Raw genomic sequence first — 27,796 nt, 5'->3', positions numbered from 1 at the left:
GTGTGGGAACATAGAATTTCCATGTACAAATTTTTGCTGGGATATTTCAAATGCTTTCATTACATTCTATGTTTTTATTATATACACACATATTTGCTTGTAACACAATTATATACTATTTGAAACCACTGTTTTCTTTATCCCCACATGAGAATTCATATTCTTTTTCTTGCTGTCTGGCTTTTGCTCTGCCTTAGAAGAATGAAGTAATTCACTACAATGAAAAAAAAAATCACTTTCTTCCTCATTTCAAAGACAGAAGGAAATGGGCTGACTTTGCTGGACCTTGAAAAACACAGCAAAAGATCACCAACACCCCCTGCTTTGAGCCAAAGGATGGAATTTTTCACTGATTGGAAGGCGCAGATTGGTGTGCCCTCAGTTTCTAGAATTCTGTTTCTTTCCAAGGGGACAAAGGCACGGCCTTCGGAGGGCTGTTTGTAACCATCCCTGGGGGCGTCATTCTAATGCAACAACTAGGGGCCTGAGCTGAGGACTCATACCAAACCTGAGTCCCTCCTAATTTTGCTCTTTTCTCTAGGATCTTGGTTCAGTTACCTATCCTGTTTTCATTGGTTCAGTTACCCATCCTGTCTTCGTTGCTTCATCTGAATAATAAATCCGGGGATAATAAATCCAAACCTCATAGGACTTTGGAAATATTAGTTAGAATCATTAGGAACTACAACATCCAAATAATGTTTAATTATTGAATATTACTGATTTTCAATGTAAATATTGAGTCAAAGGGCCAGGTGGGTAGGTGCATCCAATTGCATTTTGAATGGCTAAAATCAGCTGCTGGTGCTTGAAATTTAGTAGAACAAATTCTTGAGTCTATAGGCAATTATTATCTGCTTATTACTGTCTGACTTACCTGGAGGGTTTACATCTCTCTACCAAGGCTTGTCTTTTATTTTTCTTATTTCTGCAGTAGTGGAATATTATCAAAATATAGGGTCAGGGATTTTGGAATGTAACATGCTTTTATTTGTTACTTGTGCTTATAATGTTTGAGTTACGAAAGTGAAAGTGAAAATGTAATTACCTACAGGTTTTCACGTTATGAGATTACCTTGACCATTTTGTGTGTGTATGAAATTTAAGTCCCCCCCGCCTGCCCCCTTTCAGCCACATTCGTGGCATATGGAAGTTCTCAGGCCAGGGACTGAATCTGAGCCACAACTGCAACCTATGCCACAGCTGCAGCAACACCAGCTCCTCAACCCACTGCGCTGGGCCGGAGATCGAACTGGAGCCACCACAGAGACGACATCATTAACTCGCGGAGCCACAGCAGGAACTCCTGAAGTTTAACTCCTAATATTGGGGCACAAGAACTCCCATGTCAAAAGACAGGCATGCACCCAATTTTCCTGTGCAGGCAGTCTGAAATTGCAAATGCGTATACCTCTGAGAATAACTCTACAGTATTTACCGTGGTTTGGTGTCCAGGGAAGTCCACAAAAAACTACCCAACTCATATACCACTCTCTCTAAAATAGGAATACGATTTTAGAAACAGAGGCCCACATTTTATAGTATTTCTACAAGAAAAAAAGAATGTGGAGACTCCAAGTGGGGCAATAGAAACAGATCTTCCAGCTGCCCTACTCCCATTCTCACTCGAAACAAGTGGTGACTTCTGAGGTCTCTAGTAGGGTGATAGCAGAAGATTTAAGACAGAGAGCCAGTTAGTGGGAGAGGAGGAAGATAGGGATGACAGGAAAATATGGGATTGGAAAGCCACAGCTGTATGTCTTTGTTTCAAGCTGTCACTCTTTTTTCTTTTCAGTTATCCCTGGAGAGCTCACTGGCAACAACAACAATAATAATAACACTGATCATTTACTGAGACCTTGCTGAATTAGAGGCATAGTCTTAAGTGATTTTAACATGCAGCCAGTCCTCTTAATAATTCTGAAAGCATTATTATTCTAACTCTTAGAGGCGAGAACACTGAAGCTTGGAGAGGTTACAAAAGGTTGCCAATATGCACACTAATGCAACATGGAATGGATGGTCCACAGGCACCTGCTGTGTAGCAGAGAGAACTCTACCCAATATTCTGCAATAATCTATATGGGAAAAGAATCAAAAAGAATGGACGTATGTATATGTATGACTGCATCACTTTGTTGCACAGTAGAAATACCACAACATTTTAAATCAACTATGCTTCAATAAAACTTTAAAAATGAAAAAAAAAAAAAGGAGATGTTGCCAAGGTCATACACAGAGTCAAGTGACAGCCACCTGAAACAGCCATCACAGTGGCCAGAACTCCCAGGAAGGGCAGAACCCAGCTCTGGTTCTGCTTTGTGTGGTTGTCACAATGCTTTTGTACTGAGAATCTTTGCCAACTTCTAAAAAGAGGGAATTTCACATAAATATCTCCAGCCTCATAGAAAGAAGTCACTGGGTCAGCCTTTTCATAGGCAACGAGAGCAGAGGTGTGGCTGCCATTTTCAGAGAGAATGAATGCTCTCAGGGTTTTGGTTGCTGTTACCAGCCCCCTTCCCCTCCTCCCATCCCTTCCACCCTCACAGTACTAACAGTGAATGAAGCAAAATGTACATACAGAAATGTGCACAACTCATGAAAAATAAAGCTCACTGAATCCTCATAAATGAAACATGAATGTCTGCACAACCTAAATCAAGAAGTAGAACTTTACGCATCCCAGGGGACCCCTGTGTTCCCTCACAGTCGCTATGGCTTCATCCCAAATTTTGGGAAATTTGTTTGGTCTATTTTTCCTTTAAATAAATAAATGGACACATTTATTTATATGTATGCTTCATGTCTTGGTTTTAATCAACATTGTATGTTGTTGCGAGGAGCAGTGGTGCTACTTTTTATTACTGTATTTTATTTTATGATTATTATACCACGATCTTCTTATTACTTGTACTGTTGGTAGGCATTTGGTTTGTTTCCAATTTTTTAGCCATTACAGCTAGTGTTCTTGTTGATATCTTGTATCTATCTTTTAGTGAGCATATATACACATTTCTCTTAGAGGTAATACGTAGGAGAGGAATGCCTGAATCCTCATGTTAAGTTTTTGTGGCTATAGCTCAAAGGTTTTCCAAAGGTACTGTAACAATTTGTACTCCTACCACCTAACTTACTGGCTGAGAGTTACAGTAGAGCCTTATCTGGCAATCACCATTCTTTTATAATTTCACTATTATAATGAGTAAGTATTGGTATTTCTTTGTGTTTATTACAAGTTTCATAACATTCACCTATTTAACATGTTCAATCCGACGGTTTTGGTGTATTTACAGAGCTGTTCAACCATCAGCACGCTCTAACTTTAGAACATTTTTGTCACCCCCAAAAGAAACTCACACCCACTAGCAGTCAATCTCCATCCCTCTCCCCACCCCTGGGAAACCACAGATATTTCTGTCTCTCTATATACTTGTCTATTCTGAACCTTTCATATAAATGGAACCATACAATTTGCGGTCTTTTGTGAATAGCTTATTTCACTTAGTATAATGTTTTTGAAGTTCATTCCATGTTATCATGTATATCACGACATTATTCCTTCTTACTGACAAAGAATATTCCATTATATGGACCTATGCCATTTTGCTTCTCCACTCATCAAGAGATGGACAACCGGATTGCTTTCAGACTGCAAGGCTATATCGTGAATATTTTTTCATATCTGTTGGTGAACATGTGTGTCCATGACATTTATATATATATATATATATATGTATATATATATATATATATATACAAACATATATATATCAGAGGACTCGCTGGGTAACAGAATATGCACTTGATAAGTTCTAATGGCTACATGCAAACAGTTTAACAAAGGTATGGTATACATGGTATATAACAATATTTCTATCAGTTTACTGGATGAGAGTTATGGTTCTTTGATAGTTTGATATTACCATTCTTTTTCAATAAATAAAAGACTTTTAGCAGCGTTAAGGTTCACAGCAAAGCTGAAATATGTAGAGATTTTCCATATACTCCCACTCTCACCCATGTACAGCCTCTTCTATTATCAACGGCCCACATCAAAGTGGTTCATTTGTTACAACTGATGGCCCTACATCGACACGTCATAATCAACCAAGGTCCAATCGTTTAGCATTCTACCTCTCCATTTTTCAGAATGTCATATAGTTGGAGTCATTGGACTCATAAGTATGGCAGACGTTTCAGTTTGGCCTCTTTCATTTAGTAATATGCACTTAAGGTCTTCCATGTGTTTTAATGGCTTAATAGATTTTCGTTTTGTTTTACCAATGAATCATTCTCCACTGTCTGGATGTACCACAGTTTATGTATCCAATCACTGAAAGGCATCTCAATTGCCTCCAAGTTTTGGCGATTATGAATAAAGTTGTCATAAGTATTCATGTGCAAGTTTTTGTTTAGATGTACGTTTTCAGTTCTTTTGGGTAAATCCCAAGGAGAGTAACTGCTGTATTATATGGAAGAGTATGTTTTGCAATGAACTGCAAAATTATCCTTCGAAGTGACTGTACCATTTTGTATTCTCACCAGCAGGCAATGAGAACTCTTGTTGCTCCATAACCTCACCGGCATTTGCTGTTGTCAGAGTTTCGAATTGTAGGCGTTCTAATAGGTGTGTCATGGTATCTCAATGTTTTTTTTCCATTCTCTTTAATTTTTTTATGAAAGCATTTTTATTAGAGTCTAGCTGATTCTCAGTGTTGTGCCATTTCTGCTGTACAGCATAATAACCCAGTCATATATGTACACACACACACACACACACATACTTCTTTTTCTCATACTATCTTCCATCATGGACTATCACAAGAGACTGGAGAGAGTTCCCTTTGCTATACAGCAGGACCTCAATGCGTATCAATTCTAAATGTAATAGTTGCCTCTACCAATACCAAACTCCCCAACCATCCCACTTTCCCACCGTCTCCCTCTTGGTAACCACCAATCTGTTCTCTGTGTCTGTGAATCAGTTTCACTTTTGTAGAATCTGTTTCATTTCCGCCATATTTTAGATTTTACATACAAGTGATACCATATGGTACTTGTCCTTCTCTTTATGACTTACTTCACTTAATATGAGAATCTCTGGTTGCATCCATGTGGCTGTAAATGGCAAGCTTTTGTACTTTTTATAGCTGAGTAGTATTCCATTGTATATGTACCACTATTTAATCCATTCATTTGTCAATGGATATTTAGGTTGTTTCCATGTCTTGGCTATTATAAATAATGCTGCACTGAATATAGGGGTGCATGGATCTTTTTGAATGAAAGTTTTGCATTTCCCTGATGACATATGACATGGTACATTTTTTCATATGCTTATTTCCTATGCTTCATATGTTTATTTGTCATCTATATATCTTCTTAATTTTTAAATAGTATTTATTTTTTCTTCTTCTTTATTCTTTAATTGTTAATTCAGTGAATGTTCTTATATTTATAGTTGTACAACCATCATCACAACCTAATTTTATTTATTTTTATTTTTATTTTTATTTATTTTATTTTATTTTATTTTATTTTTATCTTGTTGTTGTTGTTGTTGTTGCTATTTCTTGGGCCGCTCCCACGGCATATGGAGCTTCCCAGGCTAGGGATCCAATCGGAGCTGTAGCCACCGGCCTACGCCAGAGCCACAGCAACACGGGATCCGAGCCGCGTCTGAGACCTACACCACAGCTCACGGCAACGCCGGATCGTTAACCCACTGAGCAAGGGCAGGGACCGAACCCGCAACCTCATGGTTCCTAGTCGGATTCGTTAACCACTGCGCCATGACGGGAACTCCACAACCTAATTTTAGAACATGTCCATTCCAAACCCCCAGTCCATCCGTCCCCCACCCCCAACCTATCTCTTTTGGTAACTATAAGTTTTTCAAAATCTGTGAATCAGTTTCTGTTCTGCAAATAAGTTCATTGTAGCCTTTTCAAGGTTCCACGTATAAGTGATGGCATATTGTGTTGTGCCTCACTGTCTAATTTCACTTAGCATGAGAATTTCTAGGTCCGCCCATGTTGCTGCAAATGCCATTATTTCGTTCTTTTAGCAGATGAGTAATATTCCATTGTGTATATGTATCACATCTTCTTTATCCATTCCTCTGTCGATGGACATTTAGGTTGTTTCCATGTCTTGCTATTGTATATAGTGCTGCATGTATTGGGGTGCATGTATCTTTTCAAGCCATGGTTTTCTTTAGATATATGGCCAGGAGTAGGACAGCTGGATCATATGGTAATTCTATTTTTAGTTGTTTGAGGAGTTTCCATACTGTTTTCCACAGTGGTTGCACCAATTTACATTCCCACCAACAGTGTAAAAGGGTTCCCTTTTCTCCACACCCTCTCCAGCATATATATCTTATCTTTATTGAGGTGTCTGTTAAGGTTTTTGGCTCATTTTAAAAATCAGATTGTTTATTCTCTTACTGTTGAATTTAAAAGAGTTCTTTACATATTTGGATAGCAGTTCTTTATCAGAAGTATTTTTGCAAATATTTTCTCCTAGTCTGTGGCTTGTCCCTCATTCTCTTGACATTGTCTTTCACGGAGCAGTTTTTAATTTTAATGAAGTCCATCTTATCAATTACTTTTTCATGAATTGTGTCTTTGATACTGTATTTACAAATTTATCACCATACTCAAGGTCATATAGGTTTTCCTCTATGTTATCTTCTAGAAATTTTAGAGTTTTGCATTTTACATTTAGGTTTGTTATCTAAAGATAATTGTTTTGTTTTGTTTTCGCTTTTTAGGGCTGCACCTGTGGCATAGGGAGGTTCCCAGTCTAGGGGTTTAATTGGAGATACAGCTGCCAGTCTATGCCACAGCCACAGCAACACAGGATCCGAGCCGTGTCTGCAACCTACACCACAGCTCATGGTAATGCTGGATTCTTAACCCACTGAGCGAGGCCAGGGATCGAACCTGCAACCCCATAGTTCCTAGTCAGATTCATTTCCTCTGAGCCACGACGGGAACTCCCTAAAGATAATTTTTGTGAATGGTATAATTTGTGTCTAGATTCTTTCTTTTTTTTTTTGCTTGTGTATATCCAGTTATTTCAGCACCCTTTGTTGAAAAGACTATCTTTGTTCCACTGTATTGCTTTTGCTCCTTTGTCAAAAATCAATTGATTATATTTATGTGGGTCTATTTCTGGGCTCTCTAATCTGTTACATTAATCTATTAATCTGTTTTTTTTCCCACTAATATCATACTGACTTGTTTACTGAAGCGTTAGAGTAAGTTTTGAAGGTGGGTAGTGTCAGTTCTCCAACTTTGTTTCGCTTCTTCAGTACTGAGTTGGCCATTCTGAGTCTTTTGCTTCTCAGTAAGATTTCAACTCTCCACCCTCCTCAGGTTCTGTCTTGTTCTTTTGTTATTGCCTTGCACGTATTCATTGTTTATGAAACATGTAGTGGCTCAAAATGCTCTTTCAAGTAAGATTTCCTTTGGCATCTGAGAAACAGTTAACGGAAGTGCCCATCACCTTAACTGACTGTGATTAAGCTGAAGTTAGATTTCCATTTCTGTGATGGTGTTATGGTGTGAACAACACCAACCCCCTCCGATTCATACACTGAAGCCCTACCCCCTAATGTGACAGCACTTAGAGCCTTCAAGGAGGTAATTAAGTTTAAATTATGGGGTTGGGGCCCTCATCCAACAGGATTGGTGTCCTCATAAGAAGGGAAAGAGATCAGGAGTGTGCACGCACGGAGGAAAGGCCGTGTAAGTATGCAGCAATCAGGCAGTCATCTGCAAGGCAGGAGGTGATGCTTTTCCAGAGACCAACCACAATGGCAGTTGGATCTGGGACTTCCTGTCTCCAGCACTGTGAGAATTTAAATTTCTGTTGTTGAAGCCACTCAGTCTGTGGCATTCTGTTAAGGCTTTCTGAGCAAACCAATACAGACAATGATGTATCTTTTGCCTACTCTCGCACTAGGACAGCACTCCAAAGTTCCACCTGAAATTGTATGTTTACCAAGCTTCCTCATCGAAGACGACCCTGGGCTCACTTGTTTTCTCACAAAATCTGGAGACTATCAAAAGCTCTGCTTAGTGTTTCAGCTTTTGGGTTGCTTTTTACAAATCACAAATGCCTTAAAGAAAAAAGGTCTTGAATGTGGGTTCATTTCTTTTCACTCTTAAGGCTCTTGGATCTTGATCATTCTCAAACCCTGGCTTCCTACATTGCCCTGGCCTTCAATTTCTAGCTTCCTCGTCTCATGAGATGATAGATGGTCAGTTCCTCTTCTCAGTCTCTTAGCTGCTATTTTCTGCTTGGATCCTTGGTTCCTTGGTCCTGTAGTGGTTAAAAAATCAGAACTGTCTCAAGGGGGAAAGCAGTGGAGCATGTTAGGCATTGATTGCTCCTCTCTAGGAACCTGGTCCCTCCAAGTGTGGTTGTACTGTTAGCTTTTTGATGTACGCAAACAGGTGCTCTTAGATTTTCTCCAGCTTTTAGAGCTGTATTTTAAGGGAGGAAGTTTGTACAAATAAAGTCTTCTCCAGAGCAGGAAAGATGGGAGTAAAAAATACGCATTATTGTCATCTCTTTGGACCTTCAGATATCACTTGCCATCTCCTGATGCGTCTCCTCTCTCTAAAGTAGATTTTTAGGGGTTTTTCTAAAGATTCAAGCTATAAGCATGAATGAGAATATGTATTGGAGACAGAAGACCCTCTCCTAAGTCTTATTATTCTTTGCTTTTTTAACCTAATACCCTGTAGGAGAAGTGTGATCTCCTTACATGATGAAAGAATAATATTTTTAACCAGACGTATTATCCAAGAAAGTATTTTTTTTTCTTTTTGGATACGTTTCTGTCTCTGCCATGATAAAAATAAAAATGGTAAATAATTTTAGTTTTACGAATTCTTCAAAATATTTGGGTATTTTGAGGCTAGTGAGTAAGTGAGTGAATGAAAAAACAGAGTCTGCTAGAGCTGGCTTACTTTACATCAGTCAAATATTTGTTAACTTCCTGGTGAATGGTGATGTTGAGCAGTTTTTCATGTGCCTGCTGGTTGTTTGCATGTCTTCTTTGGAAAACCATCTATTCAGGTCTTCCGCCCATTTTTTGAATCAGGTCATTCTTTTCTGTATGAGCTATTCAAATATTTTGGATATTAGGCTCGTGTCGGTGATATCGCTCGCAAGTATTTTCTCACCTTCAGTAGGCTGTCTTTTTGTTTTGCCGGTGGTTGCCCTTGCTGTCAAAGCATTTAAGTTTAATTAGGTCCCATTTGTTTATTTTCACTTTTATTTCCTTTGCTTTAGGAGACAGATCCAGAAAATATATTGCTATGATTTATGTCAAAGAGTGTTCTGCCTAGGTTTTCCTCTTTGCTAATAATCAGGGAAATGCAAATCAAAGTCAAAATGAGATATCACATCACGCTTGTCAGAATGTCTGTCACTAACAAGAACACAAAAAAAGTGTTGGCATGGATGTGGAGAAAAGGGAACCCTCTTACACTGCTGGTGGAAAACAGTATGGAGGTTCCTAAAAAACTACAAATAGAATTATTATATGATTCGGCAATTCCACTCCTGGGTATATACCTACCCCCCCCCAAAAAAAATCCACCAATTCAAAAAGATATATGCACTCCAATGTTCACAGTAGCATTATTTATAATTCTCAAGATACAGAAGCAACCTAAGTATCCTCAACAGATGAATGGATAAAGAAGATATGCATGCACTCACACACAATGGAGTACCACCCAACCATAAAAGATAATGAAAGTTTGCCATTTTCAAAAACACAGATGGACTTGGAGGGCATTAGGCTAAGTGGAAAAAGACAGAGAAAGACAAATACAGTATGAGATCACTTATATGTGGGATCTGAAAAATACAACAAACTGCTTATAACAAAAATGAAACAGACTCATAGAGGACGAACTAGTGGTTACCAGTAGGAAGAGGGAACAGGGAGGGGATTAAGACATACCAACTACTATGGAAACTAAATAAGCTAGAAGGATATATTGTACAACCCAGAGAATATAGTTAATATCTTAGAATAACTATAAGTGGAGTATGACCTTTATAAGTTGGGATCACTATACTGTACACAAATAATTTTGTAACTATAATATCGGAACTTACATAATATTGTACATCGACCAAATGTCAGTAAAAATATTTAACTCCCTTCCTTAAGTTCAGTTCAAGTCGAACTATTTTAATCCTTTGCTGTTTTTCCAATTATGATCTTTAAAAACTTCCCTCTGCATACATCTGGATCATTTCTGTCCCTATGCTTCTGTTTATGTAATTTTATTTACCTGATGAAACCCTCTTGTTCATATTTTCAGCTCAGTGAATTCCAGATCCTTACTACTATTAGGTCTTGACACAACATTTGTCTCCTCCAAGAAATTTTTCTTAACTATTCTATTCCCACCTCACTTTAATCCTATTTGCTCATCTATCTGGCAGCAGCAAATTTTAAAGAAATCTTACACTAAATAATCTTTTCTCACTTTTAATTTCTTTTCAGATTCTTCATGTCAACTGGATTTAACTCTTTGAGGGTAGTAATTTCATCTCCCATTTACTAAAATATTTTTTTTGCTCACATTACTTTTAATACAATAAAGCTGAAAAATGACAGCATCTGTATAGAATCCTTGTTGAGCAGAAAACGAGCAAACTTTCAGGTTCCAAAAATCACAAAATGGTCTTGTTTGTCTATTCCTTTCTACCCATCAGCCATGTTATTAGTTTACAAGAGCAGGTATGAATGAAGAACTACTTTTTTAAAATCTATGTTTATGTTTCTTTCATTCCATTGGATAATTTTCATATTAAAAGAGGTACAAAAACAATTTCCTTTAGGTCATTTGGAATTAAATATGAATGCTTTGAAAATACATTAAATAGCACAGACTCATTTCAATGTGGAAAAAAGGTTAGCTAATGGAACAATTCAAGCCTACCAAATAATCATTATTAGATTTCCTAGCAGGAGCTTCAGCTTTGCTTGCAATTTGTATGATCTTATGATTCCCTCTAGAAGGCAGCAGAGTAACTTTTCAACCTAACATTAAACACACAGTGTATGCTTCCCCTCTGTCTGCATTAGGGATTGATCCCAACCAATATCCCAACCAATATTTATCCTAATAGAAGGATTCTTTCACATACAAATGTCGCTTTGTGGCAAGGGCTGCTTGGTGCCCTGGTGGCGGCATCCTATATCATGAATAGTATGAAGCGGAAATCCAGACACTCAACCCAATGTACCTGCCAGCACCAGCAGCCAGGTGACTTCCTCATTAAGTTGAAGTGCCATCATCACTACAAACTAACGGGACTGGTTCAGAAGTAACATTCCACAATGTGTGCATATAAATGAGCAAGGGTTTCTTCAGGGGCATTTTCCTAGGACGCTATCTACTGCTTTAGAGCTTCTCTTCCTTGCAACGTTTTTGGAACTTTCCCAACAATACTTAGCCAACAGATATTTCACTCTGCCCCGGGTATTCTGCCTGATGTTAGACAGAGGGTACGCATCAGGAGACAGTATTTGCCCTCAAAGAGATTAGTGATTAGCAGGAAAGGAAGGCATTACCTAATGAACTACAACAAAGTTGAGGAGAGGTTTGATTTTAGAAGAACTAGAAGGTCCAAATCTGAATACCCTTAAGGTACATCCACAGTGCTCTTGACTTTTTTGTTTGTTTTGGTTTTGTTTCTTTTGTTTTGTTTTGTTTTGTTTTTCATTTTAGGGCTGCACCCGTGGCATATGGAGGTTCCCAGGCTAGGGATCAAATTGGAGGTACTGCTACTGGCCTTCACCACAGTCACAGCAACGCGGGATCCAAGCTGCATCTGCGATGGCAAGGCCGGATCCTTACCTCATTGAGCAAGGCCAGGGATCAAACCTGCGTCTTCAGGGATACTAGTTGGGTTCGTTACGGCTGCGCCACGACGGGAAGTCTGCTGTTCTCAAGGGTCAGTATTCATTCAGAATTAAGTTTGGTGGATGAGATAGATTATCCGGTTACCACCAGCTTTAGTCAAACACTAGGTCTCACTAATTTTCTCGAGTAGTTCACACCGAGAATGCAGGAAAGAAATTGATGATAAGTTGATGTAGTTACGCAGTTTTCCAGAAGAAACAGACGAACTGCTTTCCCCCCATACATTGGCTAACAAGATTCCGTATCTCACTCTTCTTTCCCTTCAATGCAAAGGCATTTTTGGCTCCTGTGGATACCTGTATGGTTATCAGGAACTTAAGGGTTGAGGGAAGCAGGAGATTGTGGGGGTGAAAACAAATATTACATAGATGGGCTACAGAGAGCCTGGATCATTCAAGAGCTCAGGCACTGGTGAGAAAGAGAAAACTGGCATTCTGAATAATGAAATAATTTTCAGTTCTCAAGAACATACCAAGAGCAGGAATTTTTTTTGTTGTTGTTGTTGTTGTTGCTATTTCTTGGGCCGCTCCCCCGGCATATGGAGGTTCCCAGGCTAGGGGTTGAATCGGAGCTGTAGTCTCCGGCCTACGCCAGAGCCACAGCAACACGGGATCCGAGCCGCGTCTGCAACCTACACCACAGCTCACGGCAACGCCGGATCGTTAACCCACTGAGCAAGGGCAGGGACCAAACCCGCAACCTCATGGTTCCTAGTCAGATTCGTTAACCACTGCGCCACGACGGGAACTCCAAGAGCAGGAATTATTTTTCGTGGGTGTAGTGATATAACTTGAGAGAGAGAGAGAAGGAGAGAGAGAAAGGTAGATCACTGCACGTGAACCCAGCAGACCAGGCGGGGCCAATTCACAATTTTCTGAGCAAAGAAGGCAGACGTCCCTCACAATTACTTTTGTTTCTGAATTTCCAAGGACAAGAAACTTTGGAGTGCTAAGGCAAGGCATTAGCTCACAAACTAATGCTGAAAGTTATTTTAAAAGAATGAATTCCCTCGGATTGTCCTTGTGGTGCGGTGGGTTCAGGATCTGGTGTTGCCACTGCAATGGCTTGGGTTGCTGCTGTGGTGCAGGTTCCATCCTTGGGATTGAACTTGCACAAGCAACGGGCACGGCCAAAACATTTTTTAAAAATTAAAAAAAAAATAAAAAAATGAATTGCCAAAGTGTGAGTACTAGGAAGAGCGTTAGATCAATATTCCAGTTTCCTAAGATTATTATTATAATAGAACAGGGATCATTGTCTCCATCACACACACACACACACACACACACACACACACACACACACACACACACACCTATCCACTATATATCTATTTTTTCCAACACTATAACTATTTTATGAGTGGTCAGCTGTAAAATATTATGGTTTAGTGAATCTACAGTAAGTATGGTTTCAGTGCATTTTCTGTAGATGCTCACTTATATTTTCCTTTTAGAACGGCAGAGTTTTGAATGAACCAGAAATGGTTCCACTTTCTTCTCTGGAGAGATGGGGTGTAGGCGGGTGGGGCGTGGGGAGAGATGGAAACACTTCAGAGGTTATTCAGCAGCCAGGGAAGTAGAATCTAGGATTCCAGGCAGTGGGTCTTCTATTCAACTCACATCACACCAAAAGCTCAATTTTACATTTTGTCTTGTTTGCTAACATCAAAACAATAACATGAAAGAAGAAAAATAACCCATAAACAGGAGTTCTTAAATTCTCTATTTAAATATTTCTCGCTTAAGAGGGAGCTCAGTTCAAAGTCTGGGACCCTACATCCGATTTGACTCATTTCTAGCCCCTGAAATGACCCTTTTCCATGATCTCTGTCTACACCACTGCAAGTCCTGATCAACAAGGTTGAGGCCTGTGCCACTGGTCACACCGAGTGTTCAGCCAGCCTGCCTCGGTCATAAAGGACCTCGGCAGAATGTCTTCCCATAGGCAAGTGGGCTGTTATATCATCTTCATTCAAAGGAGAAAGATTGTTTTGTTTTTTGCCAATTCACTATGACTAAGCTGAAAAGGATTATAAATTCACATGGCACCAAACTGAATGACGAGGTATAATAATTTTTCTTGTTGGAATAAACATTTAACTCCAACAGACACAAAGATAGCTTATAAGTCTGATTATCACTTATAAGTCTTATTATCACTCTTATGCACCTTCTTTTGCCTTACACAGCTGCTAAGACCTTATTACTTCTGGAAAAAGACAACAAAATTTCACCTCTTTCCCAATTCAGGTACTAACCAAATTTATTTTTCACTTTTTTCTTAGCTGTTTGAGTCACGCATATGCCAAATTCCTATGAAAAGGAGAAACAAGTACACTGTTTTTCATGCATAACAAGTAATTTCACCAAAACCCATCACATACGTTCTCAAAATTGAACGACTTTTTAGAAGAATGACAGTCTGGGCCAAAGCTCACTGAAAAGAAGAACAAGAGAAAATGGAGAAGCACACGATGGAAGAAAACTCCCACTGATGCTGGACTAACCAATGATTTCACGTTATGGTGCTAATTCTTCTCCACTTGAATCTTGAAAGAGAGCCTTTTGTCTGGAGAGATGAATGGAACGGAAAAGACGGCAAAGCCATCTGATAGGATACAGCACATTCTCATTTCGACAAAGTTGCCTTTGGGACACTACCAAAGGTTACAAACGTAACTAGTTACACAGAAGAATTAAAGAAATGAAAAGGAATCACATCATCCTAGTTAGGGAGTAGATTTGAAAGTGTGCGTGCGTTTAAAATCTAATTCACGGTGAGCAATTTCAGTGGCTGAAGTCTTAGTGCCTTAATCAAAACGGGTGGGTGTAGGCTTTGTTTATCCTAAAGGCAGACATGCTAAAGGAAAGAAAGATTAATCTGATAAAGGCATCACCATTTCTAATCGGACTGATGGAGCGTGGAGTGTGGGTGCATGAGGCAATGTCGGGTGAATTACAGGAAAGTGATGAACTGCCTTGAAGTGGAAGCAATCAAATAGATAGCTCTCAAAATCACCACGGCATCCTTATGCAACACGTTGGTGCCACTGTCCCCGTCCTGGCCTTCTCCACAAAGAGCAAAAGCACTTCGTCGTATTTGGTGAAATTAAATCTTAGCAGAAGGAGCGCCACAGCTAAGGCTGCTCCTCTTCACTTACCAAAATGAAACACTAGGCATTAATTTCCTCTCTAAGAGGAGGAGATGCCATTTTGATAATATTTTCAATTCACAAAATGGTTAAAAATCCGAGAGAAGAGGTCGCAGTTTGAAAAAAAAAGTCTCGTGTGTTTGTATCTGCATTGGGCACCCCTTTTAATTAAAAGCAATGTGAAACATTTGTTGTCTTGTGTATAAATATTTTAGCAGGTCGTTATTTTGTCTTCAGAGAAAAGGGATAAGTCTCTCGAAATTATTATGATTGAACAGAATAGAGATGCTTTTGTAACTGGTAGAGAAGAGCAGGTAGGTCTTCTTGGAGAGTTTTGTTTAACAATTTGCTTTTGCCTGATCAGATAAAAATTTCAAAAAATGCAACTACAAAGAAGTAGCCCCCCCAAAAAGGTCCCCATAATCTCACTATCGAGAGAGAACTGCCATTAATATCTTGGCCTTATACCAAATGTATACATACAGAAAATATAAATCTGCACATTCAAGTGCGCTTTTTTACACACACACACACACACACACATATATATAGTGTGTGTGCACATATATACATATTTTTGATGGAATCAGACTATGTAGTTTCCTTTGAATGCAGCTTTCTTGTCTTAGAAATATATTGTAGGTAGTTTTTCAAATTAATAGGTAAAGATCTATGTTCACATTTTTAATGTCTTCAGAGTACTGCATTTCATATGTCTTATCATTTAGCTATTTATTTAACTCATTCATATATTTATGACTATGCCAGCTGTTTCCAACCTTTCACTATTATGAACGGGATTAAAATCCAAAGGCACACACAGATATGAGACATTTCATTTCCTACTTCACGCGGTGAGTCACAAATACGACACCCGTGCTCCAGAGGGTACCGATGGACTCCAAACCTTTGAAACCGTAATTTCACTTGGCATTAGAGATATGGTTTTCCAGCAGCTCACATATCCCTTTGGAGGAGTTAAAAGCTCATCGCTGCCTCCTGTATTTAACATACCGACCTCCAGTTGAAGCCTTCTAGGTTATAAAGGGGCGAGAGGCAATACTAACCAAATTTAAGGAACACCAAATACAACACAAACACGCGCATCTACTTTGTGTTCTTTCCAATGGATCAGTGCTTTCCCCCTGGTTCTTGGTGGAGGATCCCTGAGGAATTAACCAGCACGATTTCTCATTCCTGCCTCTTTTCAACTGCAGAGAGCCTTTCTGTCTTCACTCAATACCCCTTTAAGCCTGACCGAAAATGTCAGAATACCTCCTATTTTCTCCCCTTGATGGCAAATGCTTCCTTATTCTAAAATGCCTTGGCAATTAAATTCAGCACTCGCTGAAGTTTTACTGTGTGATCTTGAATTTTATGTGGGTGTCTCTGTTCTCTAGTCTGTAAACTTTGGTCATCAGAGACCCTAGTCACTATTTCTTTGGAATCCCCTAGAGGCAGCTCACACTTCAAATAAAACACATACTGAACATGGTATTTTACACTACACCATATAGAGACAGTAGCGAGAAATATTTTAGCTTCTGGTTGCCATCAACACTTTTGCCTTACATATGTAAAACGATTTATTGTATTAATTCATTTAAAAAGAAAGACTATTTCAGATATTTGTCAGTTCTATTTCTTAAGATTTGGAGTTCATTTTGGAGAAGAGATTTGAAAAACAAAATCTATGATTTTCGAATGCTAAAAATCATGAGACTGAAATGAAAGGAATGTATGGAGTTATGTATATATTATAGCATGGTTTTTTAAATGCTTGATAGTTAAGTCCATCTCATTTGATTTTTTACGTTATTTAATTGAACAGTATTTGAAGTATGTTTTAGCGAAAGTGCATACCTTTATACAATTTGTCCAGCTTTTGAATATAATTTTCCATACTCGGAGAAGAGATCAAATGATGGTAACACAGTTTGGAAATCCTAGGAGGAAAAAGATCGTGATTACCACACATATCTTACTGATTTCCTATTTTTGTTATAATTGGTATTACATTAAATTGCTAGATAGATATCATTTAACTGCACTTCAAATTTCCCATCATACCCTCAAATAAAATTAGCAGGTAAGTTTTATCAGCGGAAAGCCAGATACACTGACACGTTCCTAAACACAGAGTTTTTAGGAGCTGTGGGTGGCAGCTTTGGGGAGCTCCGAGCAATGCAATGACACAGTCAATGTCTTCACAGAGCTCACGATGTAAGTGCTGCACCTTGACCCTGACCATGGAGACATTTGGCTCCTTTGCTACACGATTTCTCTGCTGCATTTCCCCTCATTTAAGAGTCTCTAGCAAAACTGCTGTTGACTGAACATGTTGCCTCTTTAGACTTAGAGATGCTGCCACTCAGATGCCTTTCTCTCTAGCTCTTCCCATGGGCCATTCCTTTCATTCATTCCATTGTTCAAAGAGCCCCTGGATGTAGACTAGCACCCCTACAGCTTTTTATTTTTATTTATTTTTAAATTTTATTTTATTGAAGTATAGTTGGCTTACAATACTGTGTTAGTTTCAGGTGCACAGCAAAGTGAGTCAGTCTTAAGTATATCCATTCTTTGTCCCCGTAGAGGTTCTTACAGACCATGGAGTAGATTTTCCTGTGCTTTACAGTAGGTTATCCCTAATCATCTGTTTTATCCAGCAGTGTGTTTATGTTTTTCCTATCCTCCAAATTCTTCCCTCTCCCCAATGGTTTCATCTATGGTAACCCTAATTTTTTTTGGGTGGGGAGGTGCACCCGCAGCATATGGAGGTTCCCAGGCTAGGGGTCGAATCGGAGCTGGAACCCCGGCCTAAGCCACAGCCACAACAATGCCAGATCTGAGTTGCGTTTGTGATCTTTGCTGCAGCTCGCGGCAACGCTGGATCCTTAACCCACTGAGCAGGGCCAAGACCGAACCCACATCCTCATGGATACTAGTCAGATTCTTCACCTGCTGAGCCACAACAGGAACTCCCTGGTTTTGAAATCTGTGAGTTTGTTTCCGTTTTATAAGTTCTTTTAAATTACATTCCACATATAAATGTTCTCATATGGTATTTGTCTTTGTCTGACTTCACCCAGTCTCATAATCTCTATCATTTTGAAGGGCTCTATTTTCTTCATAGCTGTCCATGTTTGGGATATTACATATTTACTTTGGGTCCCACATAAGATGGTAAGCGTCATAGTAGTAGGTACCCTGTTTTGTGCCAAATAATGTTTGTTGACTGAATGAATGAAAAGGGAAAGGTGCTACCCCCAAATAATCCTAATAGAGGGACATGGGTGGTAAGTTTCACAGAACCAATTCCAACAATCGCTCAAGGGGTTCAGAATGAAGCGAGGACAAACCTTGTGTCGTTGAGGAACTGGAGAAACAGCATTTGATTGAGGATAGAAAGGGAGGCTTTTCACACATGTAGAGCAGGCGAAATCATTAAGGAGGTAAAGCAATGAATCAGCAGTGGATGCTGTAAACAGACTATAGAGAAGCACATGTTTCTCCTTTATAAAGGAGGCCTATCCTCCATGGAAATGACTGTGGATAATTTTTTTTTTCTCAAGAAAACCCTGGAAGGAAGGACCTCTATTCAGGCTCCAGGGAAGGAACAGCTCTATTCAGGCTCCAGGGAAAAGTCCCACATCTGTTGCCTCGCGTTTAGGAAACAAAAGAGACCAAGCCCAAGAGACGCGAAGGACAGTAGGTTGGAAAAGAGTTTGCATGACAAAAATGCTTAGCTAAAAGACAAATCAATCAATTTGAATAAAATCCTTCCTTTTGGATAGCATGAAGGCAAAAGAACTTCATATAATTGGAAGTAGTCTTTCCCCGTGGTGCGGAATTCCATACTCTTGCTTCCCCTGTATTTGAAATTGTGACCCTAGGGGTGCTCAGGAATCAACACTGCATTTGCAAGAGTTGCACGTCACATATCAGGAACATGCTGCAATAGTACATGACTCCTATTACTATTGTTTTTACTCTTTAGTGTTTACAGCGATTTTCATTTTTCCATTATAGCTGGTTTACGGTGTTCTGTCATACGTGATTCCTACTACTCTCAGATGTGGATGTATGAAGTTACATATACGTGTGAAGCATGATAGTAGATTTTAATGTTGGTGCTTGATGAGCACTGAAGTCCAGAACTGTGACTGGTTTAAGTTTTATGAATATATATGTCTAACAATTATTAATCTATGTTTCGAAAAAGTAAATGAAAAGGTTAGTTTTGTTCAAATGATCTTCATTTATCTTTTTAATATTTATTAGCTTTTTTATTTTCCTATAATAAATCATTTTGAATATTTAAAAAAATATTTTAATTTTTTCTCTCTTTTTAAAAAGTAAAGTGTAGTTGATTTACAATATTATACTAGTCTCAGGTGTTCAGCAGACTGATTCAGTATTTTTACAGATTATACGCCGTTAAAAGTTATTACAAGATAATGGCTAAAATACCCTTTGCTATACAATATATCTTTGTTGCTTATCTATTTTATACATAATAGTATCTCTTAGTCCCATACTTTTTTTTCTTTTTTGGTTTTTAGGACCACACTCGCAGCAGATGGAAGTTCCCAGGCAGGCTAGGGTCAAATCAGAGCTGTAGCTGCCGGTATACACCACAGCCACAGCAACACCAGATCTGAGCCTCTTCTGTGACCTACACCACAGCTCACAGCAATGCCAGTTCCTTAACTCACGGAGTGAAGCCAGGGATCAAACCTGCATCCTCATGGATACTAGGTGGATTCCTTTCTGTGGTCCAGGACGGGAACTCCCTTAGTCTCATACTTCTAATTTGCCCTGCCCTCCATCCTTCTCTCCTTGGTAACCAGTAGTTTGTTTTCTATATCTATTTCTGTTTTGCTTATGCATTTGTTTGTATTATTTTTAGATTCCACACATAAATATCATAGAGTATTTGTCTTTCTCTGTCTGATATAGGTTAGAAATTTAGCTTTACATGAAATGAGGAACATTTAAGAAGAAATAAATGAAGGTAAAATAAAACCTGTTTTTATTTTTCTTAATCGATCTTAACAACAATCTTATTCAAAATAATAAAAATAACAATGTAATCAGTGATTAAGCTCCTAGATAAAGTAAATGAATGACAGCAATGTTACAAGGGATAGAAGGGAGGAACTGGAAATAACCTGTTATAAGGTGACTGAACTACCCAGGAAACAATAAAATGTTATTTGAATGTGGACTTGGATTAGTCATAAATGTATATCCCAAACTCTAGAGCAACTGTGAAAAAAAAAATTTAAGGTAATATGCTAAGAGAGGAGAAAAAAATGAAATCATAAAATGCTGAATTAAACTAGAGAAGCCTGAAAGAGTAGAATTGCAAAAACAAAAACAAACCAACACACACACACAAAAACAAAGAACAAGGCAATGAATGGAAAACAGATACAAATATGGTAGATATTAGTCCAATTATATTAATAATCACTTTTAGGGTGAATTGTCTAAATACATAATAAAAGGCAGAGACTGCTGATACAAACAGGAGGTATACAGTGTCTTATAAACCCACTTTAAATTTAAAAAAGACCACAAACAGATTAAAAGTAAAGGGATGGAGAAAGATATATCACCTAACATTAATCGAAAGAAAGTTGGAGTACCTACATTAATTTTAGACAAAACAGAGTTTGGAATAAGTAAAATAATCAGGAATAAAGATGAGCATTACATCATACAGGGGTCAATTTTCAAAGAAGGCACAACAATCCTTAATGTGTATATGCCTAAAAATATGCATCAGAATACATGCAGTAAAAACGAATATAACTGCAAGGAAAAATAGACTAACTACTCTAGTTGGAGACTTCAATATCCTTTTATAAGTAACTGATAGATTCAGCAGGCAGAATGTCAATAAGATATAAGTGAACTGAACAGTACTACCAATCAACTGGATCTAACTAACATTTAGAGACTACCTCATCCAAAAATAACCACACTCTTCTCAAGCTCACATGGAATAGTCACCAAGATAGACCATGTCCTGAGCCATAAAATATACTTTAACAATTTCAAAAGAGTAAACATCATAGCATGATCTTAGACCACAACAGACTTAAACCAGAAATTAATAACAGAAAGATACTTTAAAATTACTGAAATATTTGGAAGTTAAGCAGCACACTACTAAATAATACATAGTCAAAGAAGCAGCAGCCAGAAAAAAGCATTTGAACTAAATGAAAATTTAAATGAGACTTATCAAAATTTGTGGGATGCAGCAAAAGCTGTGCCTAGAGGGAAATTTATAGCACTGAATGTATTAGTAGAAAAGAAGAAAGATCTACAATCACTAATCTAAGCTTCCTCTTTAGGAAACTAGAAAACATAAATCCAAAGTAATCTAAAGAAAACAAAATCAGAGCAGAAGTTGAAAATAGGAAAACAATGCAAAAAAAATCAAGAAAATCAAAAGCTGATTCTTTGGAAAGATCTATACAACCGATAAACATCTGGCTAGGCTAAGAAAAAATAAAGATACAAATTACAAATATCAAAAATGAAAGACAGACCATCATTACTGATCCCATGGACATTAAAAGGATAGTAAAGGAATATTATGAAAAATTCTGTTCATAAATTTGATAACTTAGGTGAAATGGACCAATTCCTTGGAAGTCACAATCTACCAAAAGTCACACAAGGAGAAACAGATAATCTGAATAGGCCTGCATCTATTTTCAAAAATTTAATCAATAATTAATAGCCTTCCAAAATAAGCCCAGATGACTTCACTGGTAAATTCTACCAAACGAGGAAGAAATGATAGCAATTCTGTATAATTTGTTCCAGAAAATAGAAGCAGAGGAAGCACTCCTAACTCAGTCTGTTTCATGGTCTGTAAAATGGAGATCTCTCTCTCTCTCAAGGTTGGTATGAGGATTAAATGAAATAAAACATCTGGCCCTCAGTGCAAGTATTGTCCTCCACCTTTCCTTCAAGGGTAAAAGTCTATTCATATTCTATCTACCATGTACCTTTCAGAAGTTAAATAAATTCCATTGACACATATGCGACACTGGTTTTGGTCCACTGATGTAGTGAAATAAGACTCAAAGGATTTTGATCATACCCTCTAACAGAACAAATATTTTAAGCATCCTCAATACATTTCTAGATATCTGTCTGACATTATGTGTATGTAATACTTTGATAGGAAGATGTGATGTCCAATAAATATTCAAATGATGGAAAAAGAAATAGAAACTGCACTATTTTGTTCCCTCATTCCTTTGGATCTTCTCGTGTACTTTGTTTTGGGCTCCTCTAACATAACAAATGAAGCAACAGTTAATTCTGTGTTATACTTTCACCTGTGCATTTCACTAATGTTTGAGCATCTTACAGTGTGTCAGCACTGTGCTTGACAGCTTCCAATAAATGGGAACCAAAAGTTAATTATGTCTTCCCAGGACCCGTCTGAGGCAGACAATAGGCATTTATAGGTGTACAGATAAGCAAGGATTGACTCTTCAAACACATATACTCTACATCACCAACAGAAAATCTTTCACAAATCCTTTATCACTCTTATTTTCTCATTTAAAACCCCACATTCTTACTTGGCCCTAGTCAACCAATAACTGCTACTTCTGATATAGGAAGAAGTAACTAGTCCATTAAGACAGTTTTGGTTTTGGAAAAAATCTGGTGCTGGTTCTCATTTGTTTAAAATGTGCCTCAAATACATAAAACAGGCCATCCGGTCCATGAGAAGCTATTTACGGGCTCAAGAAAACTACCTGGATAACACTTGTGCATTGTCACTTTGTAAATGGGGGGTGGGGGACTGCTTTCCTGAAAAATAACCTCATCAAGAAAAAACACTGGGGATGGTAATTCTAAATCCTGCCATAGCCCTTGCTTGCCAGAGCAGACAGCTTTTGCTATTAGGATGCCCGGCCAAACACAAATAATCCACTGCCAAAATGAGCTCCTTGGGACAATTTAGGACTCTTTGGAAGTGAACGGCTCTTTGAGCTGGAATGCAGCCCAGGTCCATTTTCAAACCCAAGTCAAAATGACAAAGAGCAAATTTCCTGGGCCACTCACCCCCTAAGTGTAAGATTACTTTAGGTTGGCAGCTGTGCTGTTTATCTAGTTATTTAAGGCTTTCATCAGCTACTCACGACCAGCCTCAATGTTGGTAAGCAGGACAGAGCTAATATACAGAGCAGTGGACAAAACCTCCAGGATTAGAAGGACAAGATGGAAATCAAAGATTATACACCTATTGTTCAGCTTAAAATACCTTTTTCATGGGTTCTGCTCTAAAGCACTGCAGAGACTTTTTTTTTTTTTTTTTAAGAGCTAAAAAAAGGAGAAGGGTAAGAACTTTTAGCCGAAGAGTAAATACTATTTTAACTGAAAATATTTCCTGAATGAGACCACAGTTAAGTCTGGCTAGCACTTGGGATTTTCCATAGTTTCCAAACACAAGTTCATAGGCAGGTTTAAAAGATCACCTGGCATTATTCCTGCTTTATCAAACTTTGCTCTCACTACACACAGAGAATTCTGTGATGGCATGGACACCGCCACAGTTTCAACGAAAGAACATGCAGGCTAAGAGCTGTAGGAGTTATTCTCCTCTTTCTGTTCATCTGAGTTTTCAGGAACACATGCTAGAGCATTCTCTACAGTTTGTGTTCTTCTCAACCCCCCAGATTCAGGATTTATTATGCATTCTTTCAATTAAACCATTTGCACACGTTTCCAAAGAAAGTTTTTAGCTGATACTGAGTTGACGATGCAAGGTCAGTCTGAACCTCGAAAGGAAATCAAGTCCATGTGTAGATCACGCTGCTCTGAGTCTCAATGATGGTACCTGCAAAGGTGGTTTGACTTCTCCTCCGAGGCCGTATTGCTTTGGAGCCAAGCTGGCTGGGTTTGAAACCCAGGGCTGGCTTTGTGATCCTGGACAACTTATTTAACCTCAACAATGCTTGCTTTCCGATTTCAAAGACAGAGATAAAATAGTATAAAAATAACAACATCCTATTCACAGGTGTGTTTATAAGGATTACATGAAGTCATGCGCACAAATCGAGTAAACCAGTATCTGGTATATAGCCAGTACTTAGTGTTAGTTATTTTCACATAGGAAATGCTCAAATATCTTTTATTTGTGCGTGAAAATAGTTGTGGATGAATAAGCCTAAATAGCTGCTTACTCAAAGGTCATTTATATTTGACTTTGGTAAACACCTTCCTATTTTTATTGAAATGTGGTTACATCTATATTCTGAAGTTATATATTTGAGTTTCTATTAATTCTTTTCCCATTTTTATATATTCTCTTTTTCTTAATAGTTATATCTGTCTTTTTCTTGGCATTCCTGTTATGGTGCAGTCGTTAACAAATCCAGCTAGGAACCATGAGGTTGCGGGTTCAATCCCTGGCCTTGCTCAGTGGGTTAAGGATCCGGCATTGCCATGAGCTGTGGTGTGGGTTGCAGATGCGGCTTGAATCCCGAGTTGCTGTGGCTCTGGCGTAGGCCAGTGGCTACGGCTCCGATTCGACCCGTAGCCTGGGAACCTCCATATGCCACATAAGCGGCCCAAGAAAAGGTGAAAAGACAAAAAAAAAAAAAAAAAAGTTATATCTGTCTTTTCTCATTCAGTTCCTGCTCTTCTCTCCCCTTTATAGCTTTGATAATAAATGCACAAGTGGACAATGGCAGGCCAGGGGCATAAACTAAAGGATGACTAAGGGGGCTTCTTGTTGACAAGTCCATTGTGTGATGGTGTATATGGATTATGGCCATAATAAAAGAAATACAAGGTGTAAAGACACAAGAATAGAGCTGGATATAGACTACAGACCCATATATAAAATGTGGCCTTCACTGTTTCATTTCAACTAAAACAGTAAGAATGTCATGTAAATGCAAGTCACTGAAGTGGAACATCCAACAAGATACAGTGTTGTAGTTAGAATCATCTGCAGCCTGTTAGTTGGTCTAATAACTGAGCTAATGATACCAGGGTCAGAGGGTCCAGGAACATGATGCTCACACACAAAGGCAGCCCACTTGAAGTAGAGGGAACACCATGCGGGACGGGCCCTAAAGGGAAGGTTTGGTCTTGTGCGTGGCTAGTGCGCTGGAGAACAGGCTGCAGACATGCTCAAAGATAATATCAGAATGGCTTATAAGATGGGAGTTCCTGTTGTGGCACAGCAGAAACGAATCTGACTAGTACCCATGAGGATGCAGGTTTGACCTTGTTCAGTGGGTCAGGGATCTGGTGTTGCCGTGGGCTGTGGTGTAGGTCTCAGATGCAGCTCAGATCCCGAGTTGCTGTGGCTGTGGTGTAGGCCGGCACGCCAATTTGACCCCTAGCCTGGGAAGTTCCACCTGCTGTGGGTGTGGCCCTTAAAAAAAAAAAAAAAAAAAAAAAAAAAAAAAAAAAAAAAGAGAGAGAATGGCTTAAGGCGAACCACTTCATTGGAGAATACAACCGAAGGCAAGACTGTGAGTCCTACACATTCAAGAGTTTCTTGTTGGAAAGAAACAGAATTCGTCTAAGTAATCAGGCAGGCCAAGAAAATTCTCAAGAGCTGGAATAATGGCTAAAAGACACAGGTCACAGTGTGTTCACAGTTTTCCTGCCCTTTTTATATTTTTTTATTTTTAATTCTTCTTTTATTTTTAGCCAGTGTCTGATACAAAGTAAGGGCTTGAGAAGTAGTCTCTGGCCGAAGGAACACCTCAACGATGAATAAGCAGACGTGGCCCCGGCGAATCATCAGCCTGCATAGAGCCGAGCCTGTGGACTGGCGCGTCCTGACTCTCCTCCAACCCCATCACTCTAAACCGGGAGAAGGAGATGCAGGCTGGGTGCCCTGGGCTCCATCGTCAGGTGGGTCCTCCCTCTGCCTGAATAAAGAGGGTCCTCTGAAAGTCCACACCACACGCTCTGAGACCTTTCCTTTTCCAGCCAGTAGGTAGAGGCCCAGGGCCTTTGGTAACTTCAATCACTTGAATCCAAACGTATTTGCGGGAAGAACTGAGAAATCAATAGAGAGAGAGAGCAGGAGGGAGGGAGAAGGGGTGGAGGGATACAGCGGAGAAAAAGTCAGCGACGGACACTTAGGTATGAGCTCCATGAGGAATGAGAATGCAGAGGGGCTCAATAAACTTGACTCTGCCAAAGCATGACAACACCGAGGCTCACCAGTAAACAGACTATGATTCTATGTTCAGTGATGCCGTCTTTATAAGCGCACCGTTACCAATGATCCACATTATTCAGATCGTAATTTGTAAATTCACTACTCCTTACGATTCATTCGTAGCCCTAAAATCAATACTCAGTAGTGCTTTCAGTCATTCGCAGATCAAGCCGTGGTGAGAATTTGAGTCACCCAGCGCCCACCTTCCCAGATGAAGCCTGTCCTCTCATTTCAGCTCTCCCTGTAAACAAGTGTCCTTCTGTGCTCATGTAGTGCCACCCTTCCACAGTTTTGTGGGTGATTCCTCCTTTTAAAATAGACCCCTTTTAAAAACACTGCTGAAGTGCTCTTGAGCGCTCCTGAGCACAAGAAGATTAGTGTGTGCCTAACGGAGAAAATACGTTTATGAAATAAACTTTATTCAGGCATAAGTTACAGTGTTGGTGGCCATGAGTTAAATGTTAATAAATCAATAATGTATATCAAATAAGTCGTCTTTATTTTCTTTAAGTGTTTCTTTTTTTAAATTATGTTTTTATTTTTTACAGCCACATAAGCTCCCAGGCTAGGGGTAGAATTGGAGCTGCAGCAGAGGCCTATGCTACGGCCACAGCAACACGGGATCTGCAGCAACATCGGATCCTTAACCCACTAAGCGAGGCCAGGGATTGATCCTGCATGTTCACAGACCCTATGTAGGGCTCTTAACCCCCTGAGCCACAATGGGAACGCCTAAAGTAGTCTTTAGACAGAAATGCACACGAAACAAAGTTGTGTGTTGACTGGGTGACAACAACGTTGACCAGAGGCAGGAACCTAACCCTGCATTTCCCTTAGGAGTAAGGGCTCAGGATCTGTGGATTCAGTGTGCGCAGTGACCTCACAGAACACAACTACCACAAGTACAAGGATCAACTGTAACACAGTCAAGTGCCATCATTACGCACTCACACATTCCTCCAGAATATAACAGACAGCCTGCCTCCACCAGTAACACTGAACAAACAAGGAAATGAAGGAGAACATGAATAAACACATGAACTAAAGGACTGAAAATATTGTTCACTATTCCTTGTGGGGTGGGTTGTAAGTAACCTTCTGTGTACACTAACCACATAGAGATTATAATCTGAGGAGTTCTCGTCGTGGCTCAGTGGTTAGCGAATCCGACCAGGAACCATGGGGTTGTGGGTTTGATCCCTGGCCTTGCTCAGTGGGTTAAGGATCCGGCGTTGCTGTGAGCTGTGGTGTGGGTTGCAGATGCGGCTCAGATCCCACGTTGCTATGGCTGTGGTGTAGGCTGGTGGCTACATCTCCGATTAGACCCCTAGCCTGAGAACCTTCACATGCCGCGGGAGCGGCCCAAGAAATGGCAAAAAAGACAAAAAAAAAAAAAAAAAAAAAAAAAGATTATAATCTGAAATTTTAGTTGTATAAGAAATAGTTTTC

The 27,796-nt window shown here is 39.1% G+C and overlaps 1 protein-coding gene across 6 annotated transcripts in view; it reads right to left on the bottom strand.

Moving 5' to 3' along the window:
- Positions 1-27,796, bottom strand: part of SPATA17 (spermatogenesis associated 17) — a 323,445-nt gene that overhangs the window by 132,085 nt on the left and 163,564 nt on the right. For 5 of the 6 annotated variants that reach the window (XR_002336103.1, XR_002336102.1, XR_002336104.1 and 2 more), the window contains one exon: positions 16,984-17,066. Coding sequence is in view for 2 of the 6 variants with exons in the window: in XM_021063977.1 (XP_020919636.1) it covers positions 16,986-17,066 (81 nt within the window). In the remaining 4 variants the exon portion in view is untranslated. 6 annotated transcript variants of the gene reach the window in all.

This window comes from Sus scrofa, chromosome 10, assembly GCF_000003025.6.
Source record: "Sus scrofa isolate TJ Tabasco breed Duroc chromosome 10, Sscrofa11.1, whole genome shotgun sequence".
Lineage (NCBI taxonomy): Eukaryota > Metazoa > Chordata > Mammalia > Artiodactyla > Suidae > Sus > Sus scrofa.
The sequence above is the reverse complement of the archived record's forward strand: the minus strand, read 5'-3'. Positions and strand labels throughout refer to the sequence as shown.